This window comes from Leucopleurus acutus, assembly GCF_964270905.1.
Source record: "Leucopleurus acutus genome assembly, chromosome: 10".
Lineage (NCBI taxonomy): Eukaryota > Metazoa > Chordata > Mammalia > Artiodactyla > Delphinidae > Leucopleurus > Leucopleurus acutus.
Genome location: NC_139153.1, coordinates 66,230,239 through 66,257,741, shown reverse-complemented (window position 1 = coordinate 66,257,741; position 27,503 = coordinate 66,230,239). Strand labels below are relative to the sequence as shown.

The 27,503-nt window shown below is 42.0% G+C and overlaps 1 protein-coding gene across 1 annotated transcript in view; it reads left to right on the top strand.

Annotated features, from left to right (window-relative positions):
• TCP11 (t-complex 11) overlaps positions 1–21,051 on the top strand; it is a gene marked incomplete at both ends in the record, with an annotated part of 29,311 nt that extends 8,260 nt beyond the window's left edge. Inside the window, 6 exons of the mRNA XM_082847819.1 lie at positions 17,317–17,537; positions 18,273–18,409; positions 18,671–18,888; positions 18,980–19,161; positions 19,919–20,085; positions 20,819–21,051. Of these exons, the coding sequence (XP_082703945.1) occupies positions 17,317–17,537; positions 18,273–18,409; positions 18,671–18,888; positions 18,980–19,161; positions 19,919–20,085; positions 20,819–21,051 (1,158 nt within the window). The remainder of the gene's footprint in view (positions 1–17,316; positions 17,538–18,272; positions 18,410–18,670; positions 18,889–18,979; positions 19,162–19,918; positions 20,086–20,818) is intronic.
• Positions 21,052–27,503: the final 6,452 nt, after the last annotated feature.

The window sequence follows — 27,503 nt, the reverse complement described above, 5'->3', positions numbered from 1 at the left end:
ATTAGTATAACAGGGAATTGGAGAAATGAAGGCTTTGGGCTAGTAAGAAGCAAAGAAAACTCTACTGGAATATCAGACATAAGGAGAATCCTTTCTCATCCCCAGGGGATGGGGAAAACCCAAGGACCCAGTTCCTCATTTGAGGGCATGTCTGTGCCAGGGGAGGTTGCTGGCCTGTGTGTGCTGCTGACCGCTGTGTACTGCAGGAGCTGGCCCTGGAGAAGCAGCCACTTTCCCTACAGAGTCCAGCACTAGAGAAGCCTCTCAGCTGTAGGAGCCAGCTGCCTGCAGAGCCACGTGTACTGTAGGAACCTGCCATGTGAGCATTCCAGAACCAGGAAGAAAAGCTCTTGCCTTTTGCAATGTCTTTCTAGTATGTGGTGGATACCCCCTAAGGTGACCCCCAGTGATCCATGCCCTTGTATAATCCTCTCTCCCTGAGTGTGGATGAGATCTATAACTTGCTTTTAATCAATAGAATATGGCAAAGGTGACGGGATATTACTCCCAGGATTACATTTCATTATGTAAGACTTTATCTTAGCAGGCTGGAGAGAGAGACTTTCCAGCTGGCCTTGAAAAAGCAAACAGGTAGGGACTTCCCTGGAGGCGCAGTGGTTAAGAATCTGCCTGCCAATACAGGGGACACAAGTTCGAGCCCTGGTCTGGGAAGATCCCACATGCCGCGGAGCCACTAAGCCCGTGTGCCACAACTGCTGAGCCTGCAAGCCACAACTACTGAAGCCTGCATGCCTAGAGCCTGTGCTCTGCAACAAGAGAAGCCACTGCAATGAGAAGAAGCCTGCACACCACAATGAAGAGTAGCCCCCGCTCACCACAACTAGAGAAAGCCCGCGTGCAGCAATGAAGACCCAAAACAGCCAAAAATAAATAAGTTTAAAAAAATTGTTTAAAAAAAAGAGAAAGCAAACAGGTATGTTGTGAACTGCAAATGGAGAGGGCCACATGGCAAGGAAATGCAGGTGGCCTCTAGGACCTGAGGGCAGCATCCAACAAACAGCCAATAAGAAGCTGGGGCCTTCAAGTATACAGCTGTAAGGAAGTGAATTCTGTCAACAATTTGAATGAGCTTGGAAACATTCTTCCCCAGTCAGGTTTCCAAATGAGAACACAGCCCAGCCAACACCTTGATTGCAACCTTGTGAGATCCTGAACAGAGGATCTGGTTAAACTTTCTGGACTCTTGACCCACAGAAACTGTGAGATGACAAACGTATATACTGTTTTAAGTCTCAAAGTTTATGGTTAACTTGCTTATGATAACAGAAAACCAATTAATAACCATCTCACATGCACCCCAATGTTCATAGCAGCACTATTTACAGTACACAAGACATGAAAGCAACCTAAATGTCCATGGACAGATGAATAGATAAAGAAGATGGGGTCCATATACATAGAATATTGCTCAGCCATAAAAAAGAAATGAACTAATGCCATTTGCAGCAACATGCATGGACCTAGAAATTATATCATACTGTCATACTAAGTGAAGTAAGTCAGAGAAAGACAAATATCAGGTGATCTCATTTATATGTGTAATCTAAAGTATGATACAAATGAACTTATTTGCCAAACAGACTCACAGAGAAAACGAACTTATGATTACCAAAGGGGAAAGGGTGAGGGCAGGGATAAATTAGGAGTTTGGGATTAGCAGATATAAAAACTACTGTGTGTAAAATAGATAAACCACAGGTCCTACTATATAGCAGAGAGAACTGTATTCAATATCCTGTAATAAACCATAATGAAGAAGAATATGAAAAACAATTTCATTATATGTATCTATATAGATATAATCTGAATCACTTTGCTGTATACCAGAAACTAACACAACATTGTAAATCAATTATACCCTCCCCCCCAAAAAACAGTGCCATCTACAGATGAAGCTTAAAATTGTGCCATCTGGTAAAGGAAAACTATTTAAAGGACTTACTCCATTTTCTCAGAGAAGAAAAGGATGGATTTGGAGAGGATTTGAGAGGCAGTAAATTGATAAATGTTGCATTCCATTCCTTTGGCTACTCAGCTTCCATATGTACCCTTCTATAAACACTCAAATTCCTGAAAACAATTCTATTTTTACCTAATAAGACATAGCTATCCAGGAAATTCCCTGGCCATCCAGTAGTTAGGACTCCATGCTTTCACTGCCGTGGACCCAGGTTCAGTTCCTGGTCAGGGAACTAAGATCCCACAAGCCGTGCAGCGTGGCCGAAAAAAGAAAAAGAAAAGACAAAAGACATAGCTAGGGCTTCCCTGGTGGCGCAGTGGTTAAGAGTTCGCCTGCCGATGCAGGGGACACGGGTTCGTGCCCCGGTCCGGGAAGATCCCACATGCTGTGGAGCAGCTGGGCCCGTGAGCCATGGCCGCTGAGCCTGCGTGTCTGGAGCCTGTGCTCTGCAATGGGAGAGGCCACAACAGTGAGAGACCCGCGTACTGCAAAAAAAAAAAAAAAAAAGACATAGCTATATGTCTTACAAGTTCTTATCCTTTTACCCAAATGAGGAAACTCACATTCCCAATAGTTATAACCGTTGCTGTCTATGATATACCTCATATCTGGTCATAGTCTCACTGAATATTCTATTACCTACAGGCTAAACTGTAAAATTTAACTTCCTACAACCTGTCTATAAAATAATAATGGAGGTTCCTTAAAAAACTAAAAATAGAGCTATCATATGATTCTGCAATCCCATTCCTGGGCATATATCCAGAGAAAACCATAATTCAAAAGATACGTGCACCCCAAATGTTCACTGCAGCACTATTTACAATAGCCAGGACCTGGAAGCAACCTTAATGTCCATAGACAGATGAATGGATAAAGAAGATATGGTACACATATACAATGGAATATTACTCAGCCATAAATAAAGAATGAAATAATGCCATTTGCAGCAATGTATACACACTACTATGTATAAAACAGATAATCATCAAGGACGTACTGTATAGCACAGAGAACTCTACTCAATTATTCTGTAATAACCTAAATGGGAAAGGAATCTGAAAAAGATATATGTATAACTGAATCACTTTGCTGTACACCTGAAACTGACAAAACATGTAAATCAACTATACTCCAATATAAAATAAAAATTAAAAAAAATAATAATGGGAAGGAGAGAGAAGAATATTGTTAGCATATACAAATAAAGCCATGCTTATAACAAGCAAAGAGAAAATGTATGGTCTTCGTTTCTGTAATTGGTCCTGAGGCTGTAGTTGGTATCTATGGCTTCATTTTACTAGTCATTCCATATTTCCCTTGTCCTTAGCTGCTGGGGTTCTTTATCTGATGGAGTGACTCAAACCTTCATTGCCAAAGAGTCTGAGTCCTTGGGCGTTTTGCTTTTGTTGTTTGTATGTTGTGGTTTTCCCTTGACCTATATTATTGGGTATGGAAGTATCAAAAGGTACTTAGAATCTTCTGGGTTCCAGACAACAGTCCTTCTTGTTCCCATTGTGTAGCAGCAACCCAGTTTCTCCTTAGTACTCAGGATCAATTACTCTAGTCCATAGAGGAACTCCTTTTTTACCTTGTTGGTTCAGTGGTATAGGGAGCCCAAAATGACCAGGGGGGTAGTCTCATCTTCTAATTCATTGGAACCAATGTAAGCATTCCTCCCAAATCAGCAGAGCCCAAAGTTGGCAGGAGGGGAAATAAAAATTCTGCAAGTAGGTTATTAGATATAATGGTGAGAGGAACCAGTCCTACTTCCACCCCTTGATTCCTGGGACCATGTATTCTGGCTTTAGGGAATAGCACTGCATAATGGTTTTGATTCAAAGTATATATTGCATCTTATAAGACAGAACCTCTTCCTTTCAGGATATTATCTCTCAACTAATGCTGTAACTGAGTCTTCAATAAGCCATTCCACTTTTCAGTTAAGACCAGTCGACTCTCCGTGAGGGGTATGTGGGTATGAACCCGTTGCTGTACTTTCTTGGCTGTAAAATGAGTTCCTTGATTAGATGCAATGCTGTGGGGCATACCAGGACCCAGGACAGAGGATAAGGCATTCTGTGAAATTTTGTGAGTATATGGATGTTGGTGCTAACAGAAGTAGTGCAGACAGGGAAGACAGCTCCATATTCAGAATGCGTCTATTCCATTGAGGGTGAATCTCCGCCCCCTCCACGAAGGAAGAGATCCAAAGAAATCATCCGCTACAAGGTGGCTGGCTGATCCTCCCTGGGGAATGGTGCCACATTACCAACTTAGTTGTTTGTGCTTTTTAGGATTTTTTTTATTATGGTAAACAAAATTTTTACCATTTTAATAATGTTAAGTGTTACAATTCAGTGGCATTAAGTACATTCACAATGTTGTGCAGTCATCACCACTATCCATTTCCAGTACGTTTCATCTTCCCAAACTCTACCCATTAAACAGTAACTCTTCAGACCCCTTTTCCACCCGTGCCTGGTAACCTCTATATTACCTTCTGTCTCTAGGAATTTGACTACTCTAGATTCCTCATATAAGTGGAATCATACAACATTTGTCCGTTTACATATGGCAAATTTTACTTAGCATGTTTTCAAGGTTCATCCACATTGCAGTGTGGATCAGAACTTCATCCCTTTTTATGGCTGAAAATATTCCATTGTATGGATATACCACATTTTGTTTATCCATTCATTTGTTGTTTTGCTTTGGTTTTGGCCACGTCACGTCTTAGTTGCAGTGTGCAGCATCTTCAGTTGCAGCATGTGGGATTTTTTTTTTTTCACATCTTTATTGGAGTATAAATGCTTTACAAGGTTGTGTTAGTTTCTGCTGTATAACAAAGTGAATCAGCTATATGTATACATATATCCCCATACCCCCTTCCTCTGGAGGCTCCCTCCCACTCTCCCTATCCCATCCCTCTAGGTTGTCACAGAGCATCAAGTTGATCTCCTTGTGCTATGCAGCAGCTTCCCACTAGCCATCCATTTTACATTTGGTAGTGTATATATGTCAGTGCTACTGTCTCACTTAATCCCAGCTTCCCCTTCCCCCCCATGCCCTCAAAACCATTCTCTACGTCTGTGTCTTTATTCCTGCCCCGCCACTAGGTTCATCAGTGCTGCTTTTTTAAAAATTCCATATGTATGTGTTAGCATACGGTATTTGTTTTTCTCTTTCTGACTTATTTCACTCTGTATGACAGATTCTAGGTCCATCCAGCTCACTACAAATAACTCAATTTCGTTCCTTTTTATGGTTGAGTAATATTCCATTGTATATATATGCCACATCTTCTTTATCCATTCATCTGTTGATGGACATTTAGGTTGTTTCCATGTCCTGGCTATTGTAAATAGAGCTGCAGTGTGCATTGTGGTGCATATATCTTTTTGAATTATGGTTTTCTCAGTGTATATGCCCAGTAGTGGGATTGCTGGGTCATATGGTAGCTCTATTTTTAGTTTTACAAGGAACCTCCATACTGTTCTCCGTAGTGGCTGTATCAATTTACATTCCCACCAACAGTGCAGGAGGGTTCCCTTTTCTCCACACCCTCTGCAGCATTTATTGTTTCTAGATTTTTTTTTGATCCATTTTCCTTTTATTTATTTTTTGAATTTTATTTTATTTATTTTTTATACAGTAGGTTCTTATTAGTTATCCATTTTATACGTATTAGTGTATATATGTCAATCCCAATCGCCCAATTCATCATACCACCACCGCTCCCCACCGCTTTCCCGCCTTGGTGTCCATACGTTTGTTCTCTATATCTGTGTCTCTATTTCTGCCCTGCAAACCGGTTCATCCGTACCATTTTTCTAGTTTCCACATATATGCGTTAATATACGATATTTGTTTTTCTCTTTCTGACTTACTTCACTCTGTATGACAGTCTCTAGATCCATCCACATCTCTACAAATGACCCAATTTCTTCCTTTTTATGGCTGAGTAATATTCCATTATATATATGTTCCACATCTTTTTTTTTAAATAAATTTATTTATTTATTTACTTATTTTTGCCTGCATTGGGTCTTCGTTGCTGCACGCAGGTTTTCTCTAGTTGCGGCAAGTGGGGGCCACTCCTTGCTGCAGTGCGCAGGCCTCTCACTGTGGTGGCCTCTCTTGTTGCGGAGCATGGGCTCTCGGTGCGCGGGCTTCAGCAGTTGTGGCTCACGGGCTCCAGAGTGCAGGATCAATAGTTGTGGCACACGGGCTTAGCTGCTCCACGGCATGTGGGATCTTCCCAGAGCAGGGCTCAAACCCATGTCCCCTGCATTGGCAGGTGGATTCTTAATCACTCTTAGGGCTAAACTCTAAAGCTATTTGACTTAAAGCTGGAAGCTGGTCCATCAAAGGATGTTAGAAGTACAAAACACAGGTCCTCTCTACACAGCTTCGGATTCAGCAATTAGCTTGAAAAGACTGCTGGTCTTGGAGGGTCTCCTGGGGAGGTGGGGTTGGCTGTGGCTCATGCTGGGGCCATAAAAGCTGGTAGCAGATATACTGGGGATTATTCATCTGCCACCACATCTTCTTTATCCATTCATCTGTCAGTGGGCATCTAGGTTGCTTCCATGACCTGGCTATTGTAAATAGTGCTGCAGTGAACATTGGGGTGCATGTGTCTTTTTGAATTATGGTTTTCTCAGGGGTCATATGGTAGTTCTATTATAGTTTTTCAAGGAACCTCCATACTGTTCTCTACAGTGGCTCTATGAATTTACATTCCCACCAACAGGGTAGGAGGGTTCCCTTTTCTCCACACTCTCTCCAGCATTTATTGTTTGTAGATTTTTTGATGATGGCCATTCTGACTGGTGTGAGGTGATACCTCATTGTGGTTTTGATTTGCATTTCTCTAATGATTAATGATGTTGAGCATTTTTTCATGCATTTGTTGGCCATCTGTATGTCTTCTTTGGAGAAATGTCTATTTAGGTCTTCTGCCCATTTTTGAATTGGGTTGTTTGTTTTTGTGGTATTGAGCTGCATGGGCTGCTTGTATATTTTGGAGATTAATCCTTATCAGTTGCTTCGTTTGCAAATATTTTCTCCCATTCTGAGGGCTGTCCTCTTGTCTTGTTTATGGTTTCCTTTGCTGTGCAAAAGCTTTTAAGTTTCATTAGGTCCCATTTGTTTATTTTTGTTTTTATTTCCCTTTCTCTGGGAGGTGGGTCAAAAAGGATCTTGCTGTGATTTATGTCATAGAGGGTTCTGCCTATGCTTTCCTCTAAGAGTTTTATAGTGTCCGGCCTTACATTTAGGTCTTTAATCCATTTTGAGTTTATTTTTGTGTTTGGTGTTAGGGTGTGTTCTAATTTCATTCTTTTACATGTATCTATCAATTTTTCCCAGCACCACTTACTGAAGAGGCTGTTTTTCCTCCATTGTATATTCTTGCCTCCTTTGTCAAAGATGAGGTGATCATATGTGCATGGGTTTATCTCTGGGCTTTCTGTTCTCTTCGGGATCTTTTTTTAGTTGTGACATGTGGACTCTTAGTTGCAGCATGTGGGATCTAGTTTCCTGACCAGGGATTGAACCCAGGCCCCCTGCATTGGGAGCACGGAGTCTTAGCCACTGGACCACCAGGGAAGTCCCCATTCATCTGTTGATGGACATTTGTGTTTTCACATTTTTGCTATTGGGAGTAGTGCTGCTATGAACATTTGTGTACAAGTCTTTGTTTGAACATCTCTTTTCCAGTCTTTGGAATATATACCCTGGAGTGGACTTGCTGAGTCATGTGATAATTCTATATTTAATTTATTGAGAAATCACTAAACTGTTTTCCACAGTGACTTACCATTTTACATTCCCACCAGAAATGTATGAGTATTCCAATTTCTCCACATTTTCACTTATTTTTCAACATTTATTTTCCTTTTTTAAAAAAATATAGACCTTCCCATGGCACAGCCTGCATGAAGTGGAATCTTAATGTGGTTTTGATTTGCATTTCCCTAGTGGCTAATGGTGTTGAGCATCTTCATGTGCTTGATGCCCTCTTCTGCGTCATCTTTGGAGAAATATTTACTCAAGTCCTTTGCCCATTTTAAAATTGAGTTGTCTTTTTGTTGTTGAGTTGTAAGAGTTCCTTAAACATTCTGGATAGTTGACCCTTGTCTGATAAATGATTTGCAGATGTTGTCTTCCATTCTGTGGGTAGTTTTTTCACTTTCTTGATAGTGTACCTTGATGCACAAAAGTTTTAATTTTAATGAAGCCCCATTTATCCAGTCTATGGTTGCTTCTGCTTTTGGTGTCATATCTTATGAAATCCAAGATTATGAAGATTTACTCCTATTTTCTTCTGAGAATTTCAGAATTTTAGCTCTTATGTTTAGGTCTTCCACCCATTTTGAGTTAATTTTTTATTTGGTGTAGGTAAGGTTCAACTTCATTCTTCTTCTTCTTTTTTTTTTTTTTTTGTGGTACACAGGCCTCTCACTGTTGTGGCCTCTCCTGTTGCGGAGCACAGGCTCCGGATGCGCAGGCTCAGCAGCCATGGCTCACGGGCTCAGCCGCTCCGCAGCATGTGGGATCCTCCTGGACCGGGGCATGAACCCGTGTCCCCTGCATCGGCAGGTGGACTCTCAACCACTGCGCCACCAGGGAAGCCCCAACTTCATTCTTTTGCATGTGGATATCCAGTTTCCCCAGTACCATTTGTTGAAAAGACTGTCCTTTCCCCATTGAATGGTCTTGGCATTGTTCTCAAAAATCATTTGACCATATGTCCAGGTTTTATTTCTGGGCTGTCTATTCTAATCTGGTCTGTATGTCTGTCCTTGTACCTGGATATGCTTGGTCTCTTATGGGTCATTTTCATCTGATGATAGATTGCTGTGGTGCATGTCCAGTCTTGTGGCTAGGTAGGTCAGACAACACCGAGTTCCTGGTGGGAATATCAGGCCACATGGTCCCCCAGTGTCCTGTGGTGCGGTGTTTACTTTCTGCCAAGGGTCAGGCACAAGCCAGAAACTGTTTCTCAAAAGGCAAATAGTTATCTGCAGAAGAGGGCATAGATTTGCTCCCAAATCCTAGAAGTCTGTGCTGTGATGTTCCTGTTGGTGTTTGCCAGGGCTCTGGACAGCATCCTTACTTGCCATGGGCACTTCAAGTATCATTGAGTCTGCTGGATCAGGCCTAAATGGTAGAGTCACTTGTATAGCAGCCTGAACTTACTGCAGAGCCTAGTCTTACTTGGTTTCACTTGAAATTGGCAACCTTGTGAGTGACTCTAAATGAGTGTCACAGTAGCAATCTCAGATGTGGTGTATGTTGCCTACCACATCCACAAAGTCCTACAAGTGTTGTGCCTTTTTTCATGATGGGTGGTTTGAGGTACAGCAACTTACTTTTCATCTTGGAGTGGAAAGCTTGACAAGCTCAGACCACTGAAACTCTAGCAACTGCACTGAGGTCACCAGCTGCCCAATTCTTGTAGGGATTATCTGCCATCCTCTAGTTTGCATGTTTTTCTAAGGCATCTAAGGTACTTCCTACTTTCTGCTCATCAAATCCAATGGACATGTGGCCATTTGAGTTCAAACCTCACTCATGGTACAGATTTTGTATCAGTCAGGTCCAATCAGGCAAAAGAAACCACATAGTAATTTGAACAAAGAGAAGCCGCTGTGCTGCAGGAGCTTGCTGGCAGGAGCACACCAGAGCCAGGAAGGAAGAGGCTTCCTCTTGCATTGTCTCTTTAGCACCCTCTACTGGCAGAACTTAACATTGTGCCAGCCAGCAAAGGAAAAATATTTAAAGGGCCCAGCACCATTTTCTCAGAGTAGGCACTGATGGGCAGATTTGGAACTGAGAGGCTCCAAGTGGATAACTGGCATAGTTTGTCATTTAAATGGATAGTATGGAGCAACTTTTATTTGTTTAAGATGAAGCTAAACAGTTGGGATCTTGCTGTGACAACACAGTGTTTCATTAAGTTAAACAACCCCTATCCCTCACCACCACCAATGTCTAGATGTTACAGAGCCACAGAGATGAATAAGAGAGTCTCTGTCCACAGGGGACTTATGTTTTTGGGTTAATAGTCTATTTCAAGGGACTTTTTAAAAAAATTTTATACTCCAAGTTTTTTTTTAATTTATTTTTTATACAGCACGTTCTTATTAGTCATCCATTTTACACACATCAGTGTACACATGTCAATCCCAATCTCCCAATTCATCACACCACCACCACCACCACCCGCCACTTTACCCCCTTAGTGTCCATACATTCGTTCTCTACATCTGTGTCTCAATGTCTGCCCTGCAAACTGTTTCATCTGTACCATTTTTCTAGGTTCCACATATATGAGCTAACACATGATATTTGTTTTTCTCCTTCTGACTTCACTCTGTATGACATTCTATAGGTTCATCCACGTCTCTGCATATGACCCAATTCCCTTCCTCTTTATGGCTGAGTACTATTCCATTGTATATATCTACCACATCTTCTTTATCTATTTGTCTGTTGATGGGCATTTAGGTTGCTTCCATGACCTGGCTATTGTAAATAGAGCTGCAGTGAATATTGGGGTGCATGTATCACTTTGAATTATAGTTTTCTCAGGGTATATGCGCAGTAGTGGGATTGCAGGGTCATATGGTAGTTCTATTTTTAGTTTTTTAAGGAACGTCCATACTGTTCTCCATAGTGGCTGTATCAATTTACATTCCCACCAACAGTGCAGGAGGGTTCCCTTCTCTCCACACCCTCTCCAGCATTTGTTGTTTGTAGATTTTCTGATGATGCCCATTCTAACTGGTGTGAGGTAATACCTCATTGTAGTTTTGATTTGCATTTTGCTAATAATTAGTGATGTTGAGTGGCTTTTCATGTGCTTCTTGGCCATCTGTATGTCTTCTTTGGAAGAATGTCTATTTAGGTCTTCTGCCCATTTTTGGATTGGGTTGTTTGTTTTTATAATATTGAGCTACATGAGCTGTTTATATATTTCAGAGATTAATCCTTTGTCTGTTGATTCATTTGCAAATATTTTCTTCCATTCTGAGGGGTGTCTTTTCGTCTTGTTTGTAGTTTCCTTTGCTTTGCAAAAGCTTTTAAGTTTCATTAGGTCCCATTTGTTTATTTTGGTTTTATTTCCATTACTCTAGAAGGTGGATCAAAAAAGATCTTTCTGTGATTTATGTCAAAGAGTGTCCTTCCTATGTTTTCCTCTAAGAGCTTTATAGTGTCCAGTCTTACATTTAGGTCTCTAATCCATTTTGAGTTTTTTTTGTGTATGGTGTTAGGGAGTGTTCTAATTTCATTCTTTTACATGTAGCTGTCCAGTTTTCCCAGCACCACTTATTGAAGAGACTGTCTTTTCTCCATTGTATATCCTTGCCTCCTTTGTCATAGATTAGTTGACCATAGGTGTGGGGGTTTATCTCTGGGCTTTCTATCCTGTTCCATTGATCTATATTTCTATTTTTGTGCCAGTACCATATTGTCTTGATTACTGTAGCTTTGTAGTATAGTCTGAAGTCAGGGAATCTGATTCCTCCAGCTCCGTTTTTTTCCCTCAAGAATGCTTTGGCTATTTGGGGTCCTTTGTGTCTCCATACAAATTTTAAGATTTTTTGTTCTAGTTCCGTAAAAAATGCCATTGGTAATTTGATAGGGATTGCATTGAATCTGTAGATTGCTTTGTGTAATACAGTCATTTTCATGATATTGATTCTTCCAATCCAAGAACATGGTATATCTCTCCATCTGTTTGTATCATCTTTAATTTCTTTCATCAGTGTCTTATAGTTTTCTGCATACAGGTCTTTTGTCTCCCTAGGTAGGTTTATTCCTAGGTGTTTTATTCTTTTTGTTGCAATGGTAAATGGGAGTGTTTCCTTAATTTCTTTTTCAGATTTTTCATCATTAGTGTATAGGAATGCAGGATATTTCTATGCATTGATTTTGTATCCTGCTACTTTACCAAATTCATTGATTAGCTCTAGTAGTTTTCTGGTGGCATCTTTAGGAATCTCTATATATAGTATCATGTCATCTGCAAACAGTGACAGTTTTACTTCTTTTCCAATTTGTATTCTTTTTATTTCTTTTTCTTCTCTGATTGCTGTGGTTAGGACTTCCAAAACTATGTTGAATAATAGTGGTGAGAGTGGATATCCTTTTCTTGTTCCTGATCTTGGAGGAAGTGCTTTCAGTTTTTCACCATTGAGAATGATGTTTACTGTGGGTTTGTCATATATGGCCTTTATTATGTTGAGGTAGGTTCCCTCTGTGCCCACTTTCTGGAGAGTTTTTATCATAAATGGGTGTTGAATTTTGTCAAAAGCTTTTTCTGCATCTATTCAGATGATCATATGTTTTTTCTTCTTCAGTTTGTTAATATGGTGTATCACATTGATTGATTTGCATATATTGAAGAATCCTTGCATCCCTGTGATAAATCCCACTTGATCATGGTGTATGATCCTTTTAATGTGTTGTTGGAGTCTGTTTGCTAGTATTTTGTTGAGGATTTTTGCATCTATATTCATCAGTGATATTGATCTGTAATTTTCTTTTTTTGTAGTATCTTTGTCTGGTTTTGGTATCAGGGTGATGGTGGCCTCATAGAATGAGTTTGGGAGTGTTCCTTCCTCTGCAATTTTTTGCAAGTTTGAGAAGGATGGGTGTTAGCTCTTCTCTAAATGTTTGATAGAATTCACCTGTGAAGCCACCTGGTCCTGGACTTTTGTTTGTTGGAAGATTTTTAATCAGTGTTTCAATTTCAGTGCTTATGATTGGTCTGTTCGTATTTTCTATTTCTTCCTGGTTCAGTCTTGGAAGGTTATACCTTTCTAAGAATTTGTCCATTTCTTCCAGGTTGTCCATTTTATTGCCATAGAGTTGCTTGTAGTAGTCTCTTAGGATGCTTTGTATTTCTGCAGTGTCTGTTGTAACTTCTCCCTTTTCATTTCTAATTTTATTTGAGTCCTCTCACTCTTTTTCTTGATGAGTCTGGCTAATGGTTTATCAATTTTGTTTATCTTCTCAAAGAACCAGCTTTTAGTTTTATTGAGCTTTGCTATTGTTTTCTTTGTTTCTATTTCAGTTATTTCTGCTCTGATCTTTATGATTTCTTTCCTTCTGCTAACTTTGGGTTTTGTTTGTTCTTCTTTCTCTAGTTCCTTTAGGTGTAAAGTTAGACTGTTTGATATTTTTCTTGTTTCTTGAGGTAGGCTTATATTGCTATAAACTTCCCTCTTAGAACTGCTTTTGCTGCATCCCATAGGTTTTGGATCATTGTGTTTTCATTGTAATTTGTCTCTAGGTATTTTTTGATTTCTTCAGTGACCTCATGGTTATTTAGTAACGTACTGTTTAGCCTCCATGTGTTTGTGTTTTTTACGTTTTTTTCTCTGTAATTGGTTTCTAATCTCATAGCGTTGTGGTCAGAAAAGATGCTTGATATGATTTCAATTTTCTTAAATTTACTGAGGCTTGATGTGACCCAAGATGTGATCTATCCTAGTGAATGTTCTGTACGCACTTGAGAAGAAAGTGTAATGTGCTGTTTTTGGATGGAATGTCCTATAAATATCAATTAAATCAATCTGGTCTATTGTGTCATTTAAAGCTGTGTTTCCTTATTAATTGTCTGTTTGGATGATCTGTCCATTGGTATAAGTGAGGTGTTAGAAGTCCCCCACTATTACTGTGTTACTGTCGATTTCCTCTTTTATAGCTGTTAGCAGTTGCCTTATGTATTGAGGTGCTCCTATGTTGGGTGCATATATATTTATAATTGTTATATCCTCTTGGATTGATGCCTTGATCATTATGTAGTGTCCGTCCTTGTCTCTTGTAACATTCTTTATTTTAAAGTCTATTTTATCTGCTATGAGTATTGCTACTCCAGGTTTCTTTTGATTTCCATTTGCATGGAATATCTTTTTCCATTCCCTCACTTTCAGTCTGTATGTGTCCCTAGGTCCGAAGTGGGTCTCTTGTAGACGGCATATATATGGGTCTTGTTTTTGTATCCATTCAGCCAGCCTGTGTCTTTTGGTTGGAGCATTTAATCCATTCATGTTTAAGGTAATTATCAATATGTATGTTCCTATTACCATTTCCTTAATTGTTTTGGGTTTGTTTTTGTAGGTCCTTTTCTTCTCTTGTGTTTCCCACTTAGAGAACTTCCTTTAGCATTTGTTGTAGAGCTGCTTTGGTGGTGCTGAATTCTCTGAGCTTTTGCTTGTCTGTAAAGCTTTTGATTTCTCTGTCCAATCTGAGTGAGATCCTTGCTGGGAAGGGTAATCTTGGTTATAGTTTCTTCCCTTTCATCACTTTAAATATGTCATGCCACTCCCTTCTGGCTTGTAGAGTTTCTGCTGAGAAATCAGCTGTTAACCTTATGGGAGTTCCCTTATATGTTATTTGTCGTTTTTCCCTTGCTGCTTTCAATAATTTTTCTTTGTCTTTAATTTTTGCCAATTTGATTACTATGTGTCTCAGCGTGTTTCTCCTTGGATTTATCCTAAATGGGACTCTCTGTGCTTCCTGGACTTGGGTGGCTATTTCCCTTCCCATGTTAGGGAAGTTTTTGGCTATAATCTCTTCAAATATTTTCTCGGGTCCTTTCTCTCTCTCTCTTCTCCTTCTGGGACCCCTATAATGTGAATGTTGTTGCATTTAATGTTGTCCCAGGGGGTTCTTAGGCTGTCTTCATTTCTTTTCATTCTTTTTTCTTTGTTCTGTTCTGCAGCAGTGAATTCCACCATTCTGTCTTCCAGGTCACTTATCCATTCTTCTGCCTCAGTTATTCTGCTATCGATTCCTTCAGGTGTATTTTTCATTTCAGTTGTTGTATTTTTCATCTCAGTTTGTTTGTTCTTTAATTCTTCTAGGTCTTTGCTAAACATTTCTTGCATCTTCTCGATCTTTGTCTCCATTCTTTTTCGGAGGTCCTAGATCATCTTCACTATCATTATTCTGAATTCTTTTTCTGGAAGGTTGCCTATCTCCACTTCATTTAGTTGTTTTCCTGGGGTTTTATCTTGTCCCTTCATCCGGTACATAGCCCTCTGCCTTTTCATCTTGTCTATCTTTCTGTGAATGTGGTTTTTGTTCCACGGGCTGCAGGATTGTAGTTCTTCTTGCTTCTGCTGTCTGCCCTCTGGTGGATGAGGCTGTCTAAGAGGCTTGTGCAAGTTTCCCGATGGGAGGGACTGGTGGTGGGTAGAGCTGGATGTTGCTCTGGTGGGCACAGCTCAGTAAAACTTTAATCTGCTTGTCTGCTGATGGGTGGGGCTGGTTCCCTCCCTGTTGGTTGTTTGGCCTGAGGCGACCCAACACAGTAGCCTACCCGGGCTCTTTGGTGGGGCTAATGGCAGACTCTGGGAGGGTTCATGCCAAGGAGTACTTCCCAGAGCTTCTGCTGCCAGTGTACTTGTCCTTACGGTGAGACACAGCCAGCCCCCGCCTCTGCAGGAGAACCTCCAACACTAGCAGGTAGGTCTGGTTCAGTCTCCCCTGGGGTCAGTGCTCCTTCCCCTGGGTCCCGATGCACACACTACTTTGTGTGTGCGCTCCAAGAGTGGAGTCTCTGTTTCCCCCAGTCCTGTCGAAGTCCTGCAATCAAATCCCGCTAGCCTTCAAAGTCTGATTCTCTAGGAATTCCTCCTCCTGTGGCCGGACCCCCAGGTTGGGAAGCCTCACGTGGGGCTCAGAACTTTCACTCCAGTGGGTGGGCTTTTGTGGTATAAGTGTTCTCCAGTTTGTGAATCACCCACCCAGCAGTTATGGGATTTGATTTTATTGTGATTGCGCCCCTCCTACCGTCTCACTGTGGTTTCTCCTTTGTCTTTGGATGTGGGGTATCTTTTTTGGTGAGTTCCAGTGTCTTCTTGTCAATAATAGTTCAGCAGTTAGTTGTGATTCCAGTGCTTTCGCAAGAGGGAGTCAGAGCACGTCCTTCTACTCCACCATCTTGAACCAGTCTCTCAAGGGACTTTTAACAGTTCCTTTGCCTATTTCATTCTTGCCCTTTGAAGTAAAATAATCTAAAAAATGCTTCCTTTGGTAAATTAAGAGTACCTCACCACTGTGTGATGGTGTGTATTTTATATTTGTTGTACCTTGCATTTCTTTTTACCATACCCCTTGACTCTATTTATCTCTTTATCTCAATCTGCATAGAAAATGATATACTGTTGCTATCAGTGATCCCCTAAACCCTCGAACTGTCATTGGCCCCTAAACAAAGATAAATAATATCCTCTAGGAAATTTAGGGACCTAACTTTTTTTTTTGTTTAATTTTTATTGGAGTATAGTTGATTTACAATATTGTGTTAGTTTCCACTGTACAGCAAAGTGAATCAGTTATACATATATCCACTCTTTTTTAGATTATTTTCCCATATAGGTATTACAGAGTATTGAGAAGAGTTCCCTGTGCTATACAGTGGGTCCTTGTTAGCTATCTATTTTATATATACTATTGTGTATATGTCAATCCCCATCTCCAAATTTATCACCGTGCACCACCGCTGCTTTCCTCCTGGTAACCATAAGTTTGTTTTCTACAGCTGTGACTCTATTTCTGTTTTGTAAATAGGTTCATTTGTACCATTTTTTTAGATTCCACATATAAGCGGTATCATATGATGTTTGTTTTTCTCTGTCTGACTTCACTCAGTATGACACTCTCTAGGTCCATCAGTGCAAATGATATTATTTCGTTCTTTTTTTTTTTTTTTTTTGCGGTACGCGGGCCTCTCACTGCTGTGGCCTCTCCTGCTGCAGAGCAACAGGCTCCGGACGCACAGGCTCAGCGGCCATGGCTCATGGACCCAGCCTCTCCACGGCATGTGGGATCTTCCCAGACTGGGGCACGAACCCGTGTCCCCTGCATCGGCAGGCGGACTCCCAACCACTGCGCCACCAGGGAAGCCCCTATTTCGTTCTTTTTTTATGGCTGAGTAAAATATTCTGCTGTATATATATATATATATATATATATATATATGACATCTTCTTTATCCATTTCTCTGTCAATAGACATTTAGGTTTATTCCATGTCCTGGCTAGTTAAATAGTGCTGCAGTTGAACATTGGGGTGCATATATCATTTTGAATTATGGTTTTCTCTGGATATACGTCCAGGAGTGGGATTGCTGGATCATATGGTAGCTCTATTTTTAGTTTTTAAAGGAACCTCCATTACTATTTTCCATAACTTCTTGATCCTTAAAAGACATAGGCTGGGATGTCTTTGGCTAAAGGGATTGTCCATTAGAGAAAGTTTGGGGCTCTGAACAGAAAGCAACTTCTCCTTTGACTTTCTTTCCTGGGCAGATCTTGCTGTCACTGCTATTACCACGCCAGAACCGCCTAAGAAGTGAGATTGAAGAAGGCCTGGACATGAACCTCCTTAAGCAGGAAGCAGAACACGGAGCCCTGAATGTCCCTCGTCTCTCTAAGTACATTCTCAACTTGATGACTCTGCTGTGTGCACCAATTCGAGATGAAGCAGTGCAGAAACTAGAGAACATCACAGACCCTGTTCGGTTACTGAGGTGTGAAACTTGACCAGTTTCTTGAAACCTGCCTCAGCCCCTGGGCCGGGCACAGCTGGGCCGGACACTGGGTCACAGCCTCTGTCTTGGCTGGCTCTTCCCTACTGAAGACCTGACTAACTCCTCTTTTCTCTGGTCTATTAGCCTTTCTTTTCCAAAGATGGCCTTAGATTGATTGGCCCCCTATACACCATCCTACCATAAATCATTGGAGTATGTAATCCTTTCTTCTAAGGAATTCAAACATCCCTATCCCAGGTTTTCTTATTGCATTTCACACAATATGAGGGATAGGGATGGGAGGTTACCCCTTTTTCAGAGCTATAGAAACCATGACCCAGAAAGTTAAAAAAAAAGTGAATCGTCCAAAAATAGCATCAGAAATAGCATCAGCTAAAATCCCACTTCCCAGAGAGGTTCGTCGGCATGGTGGTGTGTGTCCTTCCACTGACTACTCTTTTTTTAGGACACATAGAATGACTGTTGTGGAAAGGTCTGAAGGCTTTAGCATCCAGAGACTTAGCTGTTCCTAGCTCTGCCACTCACTCATTTACTCACTCTGGGCCTTGGGTCCTAGGCCTCAGTGCCATCTTTTGTAAATTTAGGAGGCAGGACTAAGTTAGTTTTAAAGCCCCTCCTACCTCTAGAATATGGTGATTTACTGATATCTTGTGTAGGTTCCCCCTCACTGGATTTCCTTTCATAGTATAAATATTCTATTTCCTCCTGTGTCAGAGGAATCTTCCAGGTTCTGGGCCTGATGAAAATGGACATGGTGAACTACACTATCCAGAGCCTTCAGCCCCAACTGCAGGAACATTCCATCCAGTGTGAACGAGCTAAATTTCAGGAACTCCTCAACAAGCAGCCTAGTATGTATATAACTTGAGGGCAGGAGCAGGGAATATGACTTTGGGTCTGACTTTAATGATGTGAGAGAGTACTCTGCCTCTTTTTAGGAGCAGAAAGTTTCTTCCTCAGATGGGGGTGGCAGAAGGAATAGTTAATCTAAGCCAGAAAGACTTCCCCCCACCAAAGCATTTACTTATTGAGGAGGAGGAGATCTTGAATCTTCATCCCAAGGCCTCCGGGATGTAGGAGCTGAAGATAATTACGCACTCTTCCTGTCGCAGGCCACCTCGATCACACTATCAAGTGGCTGACCCGAGCGGCGGCAGACCTCTCCACGCCGCCGCCTAGCTGCCCTGACTCTCCCGACTCCTCCAGTGTGGTCTGCCCCTCTCCAAGTGAGGCAGCCAACAGCCCGGAGCCCCTCAACCCCAAAATGGTGCTGTCCCAGGGCTTCCTGAACCTCCTCCTCTGGGACCCCGAAGATGAAGAGTTCCCTGAGGTAGGACTGTGGGGGGCCTTGCCTTGTTGTCTGGGACTGAGGACTTGCATGGGGACCCTCCTCTCCTGACCCACTCTGCCTGCTTCCCCAGACCCTGCTGATGGACAGAGCCCAGCTGCAGGAGCTGGAGGCCCAGCTGTGCCAGTTAACCATCCTGGCCTCGGTCTTGCTAGTGGCCAGCAGCTTCTCTGGCAGTGTTCTGTTTGGCTCGCCTCAGTTTGTGGATAAGCTGAAACGCATAACCAGAGCCCTGATGGAGGAGTTGAAGTCCAGGTGAGTTGCAGAGGTCTTTTTTAGAGTAACGACAGGTGATATGAAGGCACAGGCAGGAAATGAAGGATGCCTTACGTTCCACAACAAACCACAGAAAGGCCCTTTGGAATCATTCACAAAGATTGTTGGTATCTTTCCATAGTGGCCTTGGGGCTTGTAACAAAGAAAAATAAAACTTCTTCCAGAAGTGTAGCGCGGAGGACAGTTTCCTATAAAATGATTCACTAGCTTGCTCGCTACAGGAGAGTCTTTATCTAGTTGAGTGGGCTGGTCGACCAGTACGTATCTCCAGGAGTCGACCAGTCAGTCAGCAATGTTGATTGAATATCACTGAGTGCAGGGTGTCACACCAAAGGAAAAAGCGGAATCAGAAGGCCAGGTTTGTCATTGTAATTGGTGAGAGTATGACAAATGACCGTGGAAAATGTCCAAGAAAGTGCTAAAAGTGTGCATACATGAATAAACCCCATGGGGCTGAAGAATACTGAGTGGATACGAAATCCTTGTCCAGAGTTGATTTTATAGTTTATCTTGTTTTCTAAGAAGAAGAACATGGTATCATACAGAGAAAGAAGTCAGTATCTGGAGGGTAACAGTGAAGACACTGACCCTGCCCACTGGGCTCTGTGCTTCCAGGGCCTGGGGTGAGGGCAGAAGGGTGGCTGGGCATCTCCCTCACATGGACCCAACTTCTGGTGTGGAGCTTCGGGGCTCAGGGCCACCCCTGGGTACCAGCTTACTCTCCTTCACGGTCTAGGCCTGAGGAGGAGGCTATGCTGACTGTGAGTGAACAGGTGTCTCAGGAAATCCATCAGAGCCTCCAGAACATGGGCCTTGCTGCTCTGAGCAGCGACAACACAGCATCGCTGATAGGAGAGCTCCAGAACATCACCAAGAAGGAGAACTGTGTCCACAGTGTCATTGGTGAGCATGCCTGTGGGGTGGTGGGAATGCTGAGGGGAGAGCCAGTCCCCACCCTGGAAAGTGCTTACTGAACCATTTAACCATAAAGGGCATGATGATTGGGCAAGTCACTGTGTAGGCTTTAGTTGTTGTATAATGCTGGGTTGAAAATATATCCCTTTTAGTTTAAAGACTGATTCTATGGTTGAAGGAAGATTTGTACCGGGAATTCATGGCTTCTAGGTGTGGCATACTGTCCAGCCAATCTGGTTAAGTCATCCCTGGCCTTCTGGGTCATTTTTGGCTGCAGTCTAAGACATGTGACACCCACTCCCTGCCAACAAGAAGTTGATGCCAAATTAGGCTGGAGGACATGTTCCCAAAGCAGGGGTTTCCCCTGTCCCATGTTGGAATGGTGGCCATGAACTTGACCTTGCTCTTAACCTCAGCCATCTGAAGGGTCAGTCAAAGATCCTCCTGTTATGTCAAATACCAGGATTTAACTGATGAATACTTAAGGAATCTTTTGAATAGAAATGTGCTAGCCCACTAGTTTTGGATCTTTGCTTTGTCCTTGGGAGTTAGGTAGCAGCCCCCTTCCCAAACAAAACAAATTTCCTTATGTCTAGGTGCGTGGGTAGGTCAGTGACTATCTCAGTTAACTTTGAACTTGGGTGAGTAGAGTGCAGGGGGCAGTGTTTCTCCCTGAAAGTTGTTTGCTCTTTCCCTTCTCACTGTCTATTCCTGCTCACAGGTCAGCGGATCCACTTGTTCCTCAAATGCTGTTTGGTTCTTGGTGTGCAGCGGTCTCTGCTAGACCTCCCTGGAGGCCTTACCCTCATTGAGGCAGAGCTGGCAGAACTGGGCCAAAAGTTCGTCAACTTAACGCACCACAATCAGCAGGTGTTTGGCCCCTTCTACATGGAGATCTTAAAAACCCTCGTCCCCCCAGCCCAGGCACTGGAGACCGAAGTGGGGTCTCTCTGATGACACTGGCTCCAAGCCCTGGTACCTTGGACCCAGGAGAGAAGCCCATCATTCTCTTGGGGTGACATCACCAGTGACCAGCAGAGCAGCAAGCCCTCTCCCCGTCTGCAGCCAGTACACTACGCTGCAGTGACCAAGCATGTAAATACTGGCTGGCCCAAACTCATTCACTAATAAACTTCTGAACTGCAAGCAAACGCCATGCTTCCTGTGCAGCAGCTGTGGCCAGGCCCTGTGTCCTCTGCCCCCACTAGTGAGCAGCCGGCAGGCCCTGGTTTTTCCTCCAGGTGCTGCCTTCAGCACGCAAAGCTGAGAAGCCAAGACACGCAGGTACTATAACATTATATAACATTTTCTCTGAGGGTAAAGCATTTCTCTGAGGGCTCTGAGAATTCTGTGGAATTATCCAAAATGTGAGTATATTTCTGGAAGTCAGAAATTGGTTTTGTCTAATTCAGTTCTCAGGATTGGGTGTGATTGAAAAAAGTTATTAGAAACCTCATTTCCAGGACCAGATTCCCCTGAAGATTTCAAATGATGCCACAAGAGGTCAGGAAGAGTGAGAGCCTCAGCTTTCTCTTCTGTTGCAGGGGTTCTGAAGCAGGGCGCCAGCTGGGGCCAGATGACAGTGGATGTTGGCTCATAGCGGGCGTCCTGCTGAGGACAGGTCCGAGTTCCTGTGCTCTCTCTCTCTCTCAGGTGTCCAGAGTTCAGTCTTGGCCAGTTGGATCATTGACTGGTTTGGTCAAGTTTATCCTTAGTCCTGTTCTCTAGCTGAGTGGCTGAGTAAGTCTCCTGTTCCTTCCTCTCTAAGCTTAGAAGCCCCTCTTCTTCCCGACAGAGGCCATGTGGGCGTCCCAGTGTGGAACACCCTCCACCCTTCTTCCCACTTCCAGACTGGGACTGTCCCTGGCAGTTGTGGCTGTGAGCTCTGCTGTTGGCATCACAAATGAGAGCTGTTTTAGGAAGGACCTGGGCTTGTCTCCTGGGCTTGTTGAGATCCAGCCCCTCATTCTCGGGCAGACCGCAGCAGACCAGCCCTGACCTAGGACGGCTGAAATGAGGAAATGTTCCCTTCACATTTGGCCCGTTTTTGGTAATGGATAAGAGAGAAAATGGAAACTCACTTTCTGCTCTCAAGATAGGGCGAAGACAATCAGTGTTCTCACCATTTCAGGAGATGGAGGGAGCTGAATATAGGAAGAACATCTAGGAAGTCTAGGAAGGACATCTGAAGGGGGATTTGAGTTCCATTAGCCCAGGATTTCTCCTGATTGACTTCCTTTTTTAGAGAGTAGAGCCTAGATGGGTGACAGAGCCAGGCCAACAGTGGACCTTTACTATGACCAGAAAAGCTGGAGGGCCTGGATCGCTCAGTTTCCAATCTTGTAGCTGGACATCCTCGAGATGGGGAAGCCCAGAAAAAGGATGTGTTTCATAGACAGTGAGGCTTGCCTAGATGGAGTCTCTGATTTGCAACTATTTGAATTTGTTAAAAATCCATATTTTGGAAGCCTCCTTATCTTAGAGGCAGAAGTGCTCTGAAGGGGTTCCTGAGAAGAGGACTGCCTGGTTGGTGGGTGCAGATACTGGGCTGACAATAGAACTTTGCTTTGCACTTCATAATTAAAATCCGCAACGATTGATTTCTTAGAAATTTTGAGTTGATTTTCTTGTGCTTCCATGTGGAGGAGACAGGGATCCTGACCTCAACAAAGAAAGATAGCTCCATTCAATCCTGCCCACAGTTTGAGGGATATATACTTTGCGGTAAAATACACATAATACAGAAATGTACCATTAGTGACATTTTGTACACTCACAATGTTGTGCAGCTATCACTAGTGTCTAGTTGCAGAAATCAAAAATCAGTTCATTGGGCTGAAATCAGAGTGTTGGCAGGGCCATATTTCCTATGGAGGCTCTAGGGGAGAATCCGTTCCTTGCCTCTTTCAGCTGCTTTTTTTTTTTTTTTTTTAAATTGCTGGTATTTCATTACCTGTGGCTGCATTAGTCTAGTCTAGGCCTCCATGGTCACCTCAGGGTCCCATGGTCGTCATCTGTGTGTATCTAATCTCCCTCTGCCTCTCTCTTATAAGGATATTTCTGATTGGATTTAGGGCCCACTCACATAATCCAGGATAATCTCCCCATTTTAAGATCAACTTAATCACCTAGGTAATTGTTATGGGTTGTGTCTCCCCCACTCCCCGCCCCCAAATTCATATGTTGAAGTCCTAACCCCCAGTACCTCACAATGTGACCTCATTTGTAAATAGGGTCATTATAGATGTACTTAGTTAATGTGAGGTTATACTGGAATTGTGTGGGACCCTGATCCAATCTGACTGGTGTCCTTATGCAAAGACATGTGTCACATGAAGAGACAGACACATACAGAAGTACAACAATGTGAAGAATCAGGGAGAATGCCGTCTACTTCAGGCTACCAGAAGCTAGAAAAGAGGAATGGGACAGATTCTCCCTCAGAGCCTTAGAAGAAACCAACTCTCCTGACACCCTGATTTCAGACTTGTACCTCAGATAAAACAAATGTATTATCTGTTTACACCACCCAGTTTGTGGTGCTTTGTTACAGTAGCCCTAGGAAACGAAAACAGTAACATTTACAGGTTCTAGTAATTAGGACCTAATATCTTTGGGTGGCCATTATTCAGTCTTCTACAAAGAAAGAATCTGTTTCCTTGACTTTTCCAGCTTCTAGAGACTGTGCACATTCCTTGGCTGGTAGCCCCTTCCTCCAGCTTCTAAGACCGTCCCTAAACCATTGCTTTCATCATGTCTCCTCTCTTACTTTGACCCTCCTCCCTCCCTTTTTTTTTTAAGCATCTTTATTGGAGTATAATTGCTTTACAATGTTGTGTTAGTTTCTGCTGTATAACAAAGTGAATCAGCTATACGTATACATATATCCCCACATCTCCTCCCTCTTGGGTCTCCCCCCCACCCTCCCTATCCCACCCCTCTAGGTGGTCACAAAGCACTGAGCTGATCTCCCTGTACTATGCAGCTGCTTCCCACTAGCTATCTATTTTACATTTGGTAGTGTATATATGTCCATGCCACTCTCTCACTTCATCCCAGCTTACCCTTCCCCCTCTCCATGTCCTCAAGTCCATTCTCTACGTCCGTGTCTTTATTCCTGTCCTGCCCCTAGGTTCCTCAGAACCATTTTTTAAAATAGATTCCATATATGTGTGTTAGCATACCATATTTGTTTTTCTATTCTGACTTAATTCACTCTGTATGACTCTAGGTCCATCCACCTCACTACAAATAACACAATTTCGTTTCTTTTTACGGCTGAGTAATATTCCATTGTATATATGTGCCACATCTTTATCCATTCCTCTGTCGATGGACACTTAGGTTGCTTCCATGTCCTGGCTACTGTAAATAGTGCTGCAGTGAACATTGTGGTACATGACTCTTTCTGAATTATGGTTATCTCAGGGTATATGCTCAGTAGTGGGATTGCTGGGTCATATGGTAGTTCTATTTTTAGTTTTTTAAGGAACCTCCATACTGTTCTCTACAGTGGCTCTATGAATTTACATTCCCACCAACAGGGCAGGAGGGTTCCCTTTTCTCCACACTCTCTCCAGCATTTATTGTTTGTAGATTTTTTGATGATGGCCATTCTGACTGGTGTGAGGTGATACCTCATTGTGGTTTTGATTTGCATTTCTCTGATGATTAGTGATGTTGAGCATGTTTTCATGCATTTGTTGGCCATCTGTATGTCTTCTTTGGAGAAGTGTCTATTTAGGTCTTCTGCCCATTTTTGGATTGAGTTGTTTGTTATTGTGATATTGAGCTGCATGGGCTGCTTGTATATTTTGGAGATTAATCCTTTGTCAGTTTCTTCGTTTGCAAATATTTTCTCCCATTCTGAAGGATGTCTTTTCATCTTGTTTATGGTTTCCTTTGCTGTGCAAAAGCTTTTAAGTTTCATTAGGTCCCATTTGTTTATTTTTGTTTTTATTTCCCTTATTCTAGGAGGTGGGTCAAAAAAGATCTTGCTGTGATTTATGTCATGGAGTGTTCTGCCTATGTTTTCCTCTAAGAGTTTTATAGTGTCTGGCCTTACATTTAGGTCTTTAATCCATTTTGAGTGTATTTTTGTGTATGGTATTAGGGAGTGTTCTAATTTCATTCTTTTACATGTAGCTGTCAAGTTTTCCCAGCACCATTTATTGAAGAGGCTATCTTTTCTCCACTGTATAGTCTTGCCTCCTTTATCAAAGATAATGACCATAGGAGCATGGGTTTATGTCTGGACCTTCTATCCTGTTCCACTGATCTATATTTCTGTTTTTGTGCCAGTACCATACTGTCTTTACTGTAGTTTTGTAGTATAGTCTGAAGTCGGGGAGTCTGATTCCTCCAGCTCTGTATTTCTTTCTTAAGATTGCTTTGGCTGTTCGGGGTCTTTTGTGTTTCCATACAAATTGTGAAATTTTTTGTTCTACTTCTGTGAAAAATGCCATTGGGAGTTTGATAGAGATTGCATTGAATCTGTAGATTGCTTTGGGTAGTATAGTCATTTTCACAATTTTTTTTTACATCTTTATTGGAGTATAATTGCTTTACAATGGTGTGTTAGTTTCTGCTTTATAACAAAGTGAATCAGTTATACATATACATATGTTCCCCTATCTCTTCCCTCTGGCGTCTGTCTCCCTCCCACCCTCCCTATCCCACCCCTCCAGGCAGTCACAAAGCACCGAGCTGATCTCCCTGTGCTATGCGGCTGCTTCACACTAGCTATCTACCTTACGTTTGGTAGTGTATATATGTCCATGCCTCTCTCTCACTTTGTCACAGCTTACCCTTCCCCCTCCCCATATCCTCCAGTCCATTCTCTAGTAGGTCTGTGTCTTTATTCCTGTCTTACCCCTAGGTTCTTCATGAAATTTTTTTTTCTTAAATTCCATATATATGTGTTAGCATATGGTATTTGTCTTTCTCCTTCTGACTTACTTCACTCTTTGTGACACACTCTAGGTCTATCCACCTCATTACAAATAGCTCAATTTCGTTTCTTTTTATGGCTGAGTAATATTCCATTATATATATGTGCCACATCTTCTTCATCCATTCATCCGATGATGGACACTTAGGTTGTTTCCATCTCCGGGCTATTGTAAATACAGCTGCAATGAACATTTTGGTACATGACCCTTTTTGAATTATGGTTTTCTCAGGGTATATGCCCAGTAGTGGGATTGCTGGGTCATATGGTAGTTCTATTTGTAGTTTTTTAAGGAACCTCCATACTGTTCTCCATAGTGGCTGTACCAATTCACATTCCCACCAGCAGTGCAAGAGTGTTCCCTTTTCTCCACACTCTCTCCAGCATTTATTGTTTCTAGATTTTTTGATGATGGCCATTCTGACTGGTGTGAGATGATATCTCATTGTAGTTTTGATTTGCATTTCTCTAATGATTAATGATGTTGAGCATTCTTTCATGTGTTTGTTGGCAGTCTGTGTATCTTCTTTGGAGAAATGTCTATTTAGGTCTTCCGCCCATTTTTGGATTGGGTTGTTTGTTTTTTTGTTATTGAGCTGCATGAGCTGCTTATAAATTTTGGAGATTAATCCTTTGTCAGTTGCTTCATTTGCAAATATTTTCTCCCATTCTGAGGGCTGTCTTTTGGTCTTGTTTATGGTTTCCTTTGCTGTGCAAAAGCTTTGAAGTTTCATTAGGTCCCATTTGTTTATTTTTGTTTTTATTTCCATTTCTCTAGGAGGTGGGTCAAAAAGGATCTTGCTGTGATTTATGTCATAGAGTGTTCTGCCTATGTTTTCCTCTAAGAGTTTGATAGTTTCTGGCCTTACATTTAGGTTTTTAATCCATTTTGAGCTTATTTTTGTGTATGGTGTTAGGGAGTGATCTAATCTCATACTTTTACATGTAGCTGTCAAGTTTTCCCAGCACCACTTATTGAAGAGGCTGTCCTTTCTCCACTGTACATTCCTGCCTCCTTTATCAAAGATAAGGTGACCATATGTGCATGGGTTTATCTCTGGGCTTTCTATCCTGTTCCATTGATCTATCTTTCTGTTTTTGTGCCATTACCATACTTCCTTGATTACTGTAGCTTTGTAGTATAGTCTGAAGTCAGGGAGCCTGATTCCTCCAGCTCCATTTTTCGTTCTCAAGATTGCTTTGGCTATTCGGGGTCTTTTGTGTTTCCATACAAATTGTGAATTTTTTTGTTCTAGTTCTGTGAAGAATGCCAGTGGTAGTTTGATAGGGATTGCATTGAATCTGTAGATTGCTTTGGGTAGTAGAGTCATTTTCACAATGTTGATTCTTCAAGTCCAAGAACATGGTTTATCTCTCCATCTATTAGAAGAAAGAATTAGATGAAAGAAAGAAAGAGGACAGAATTAGAAGAAAGAAAGATGGATGAAATTAGATG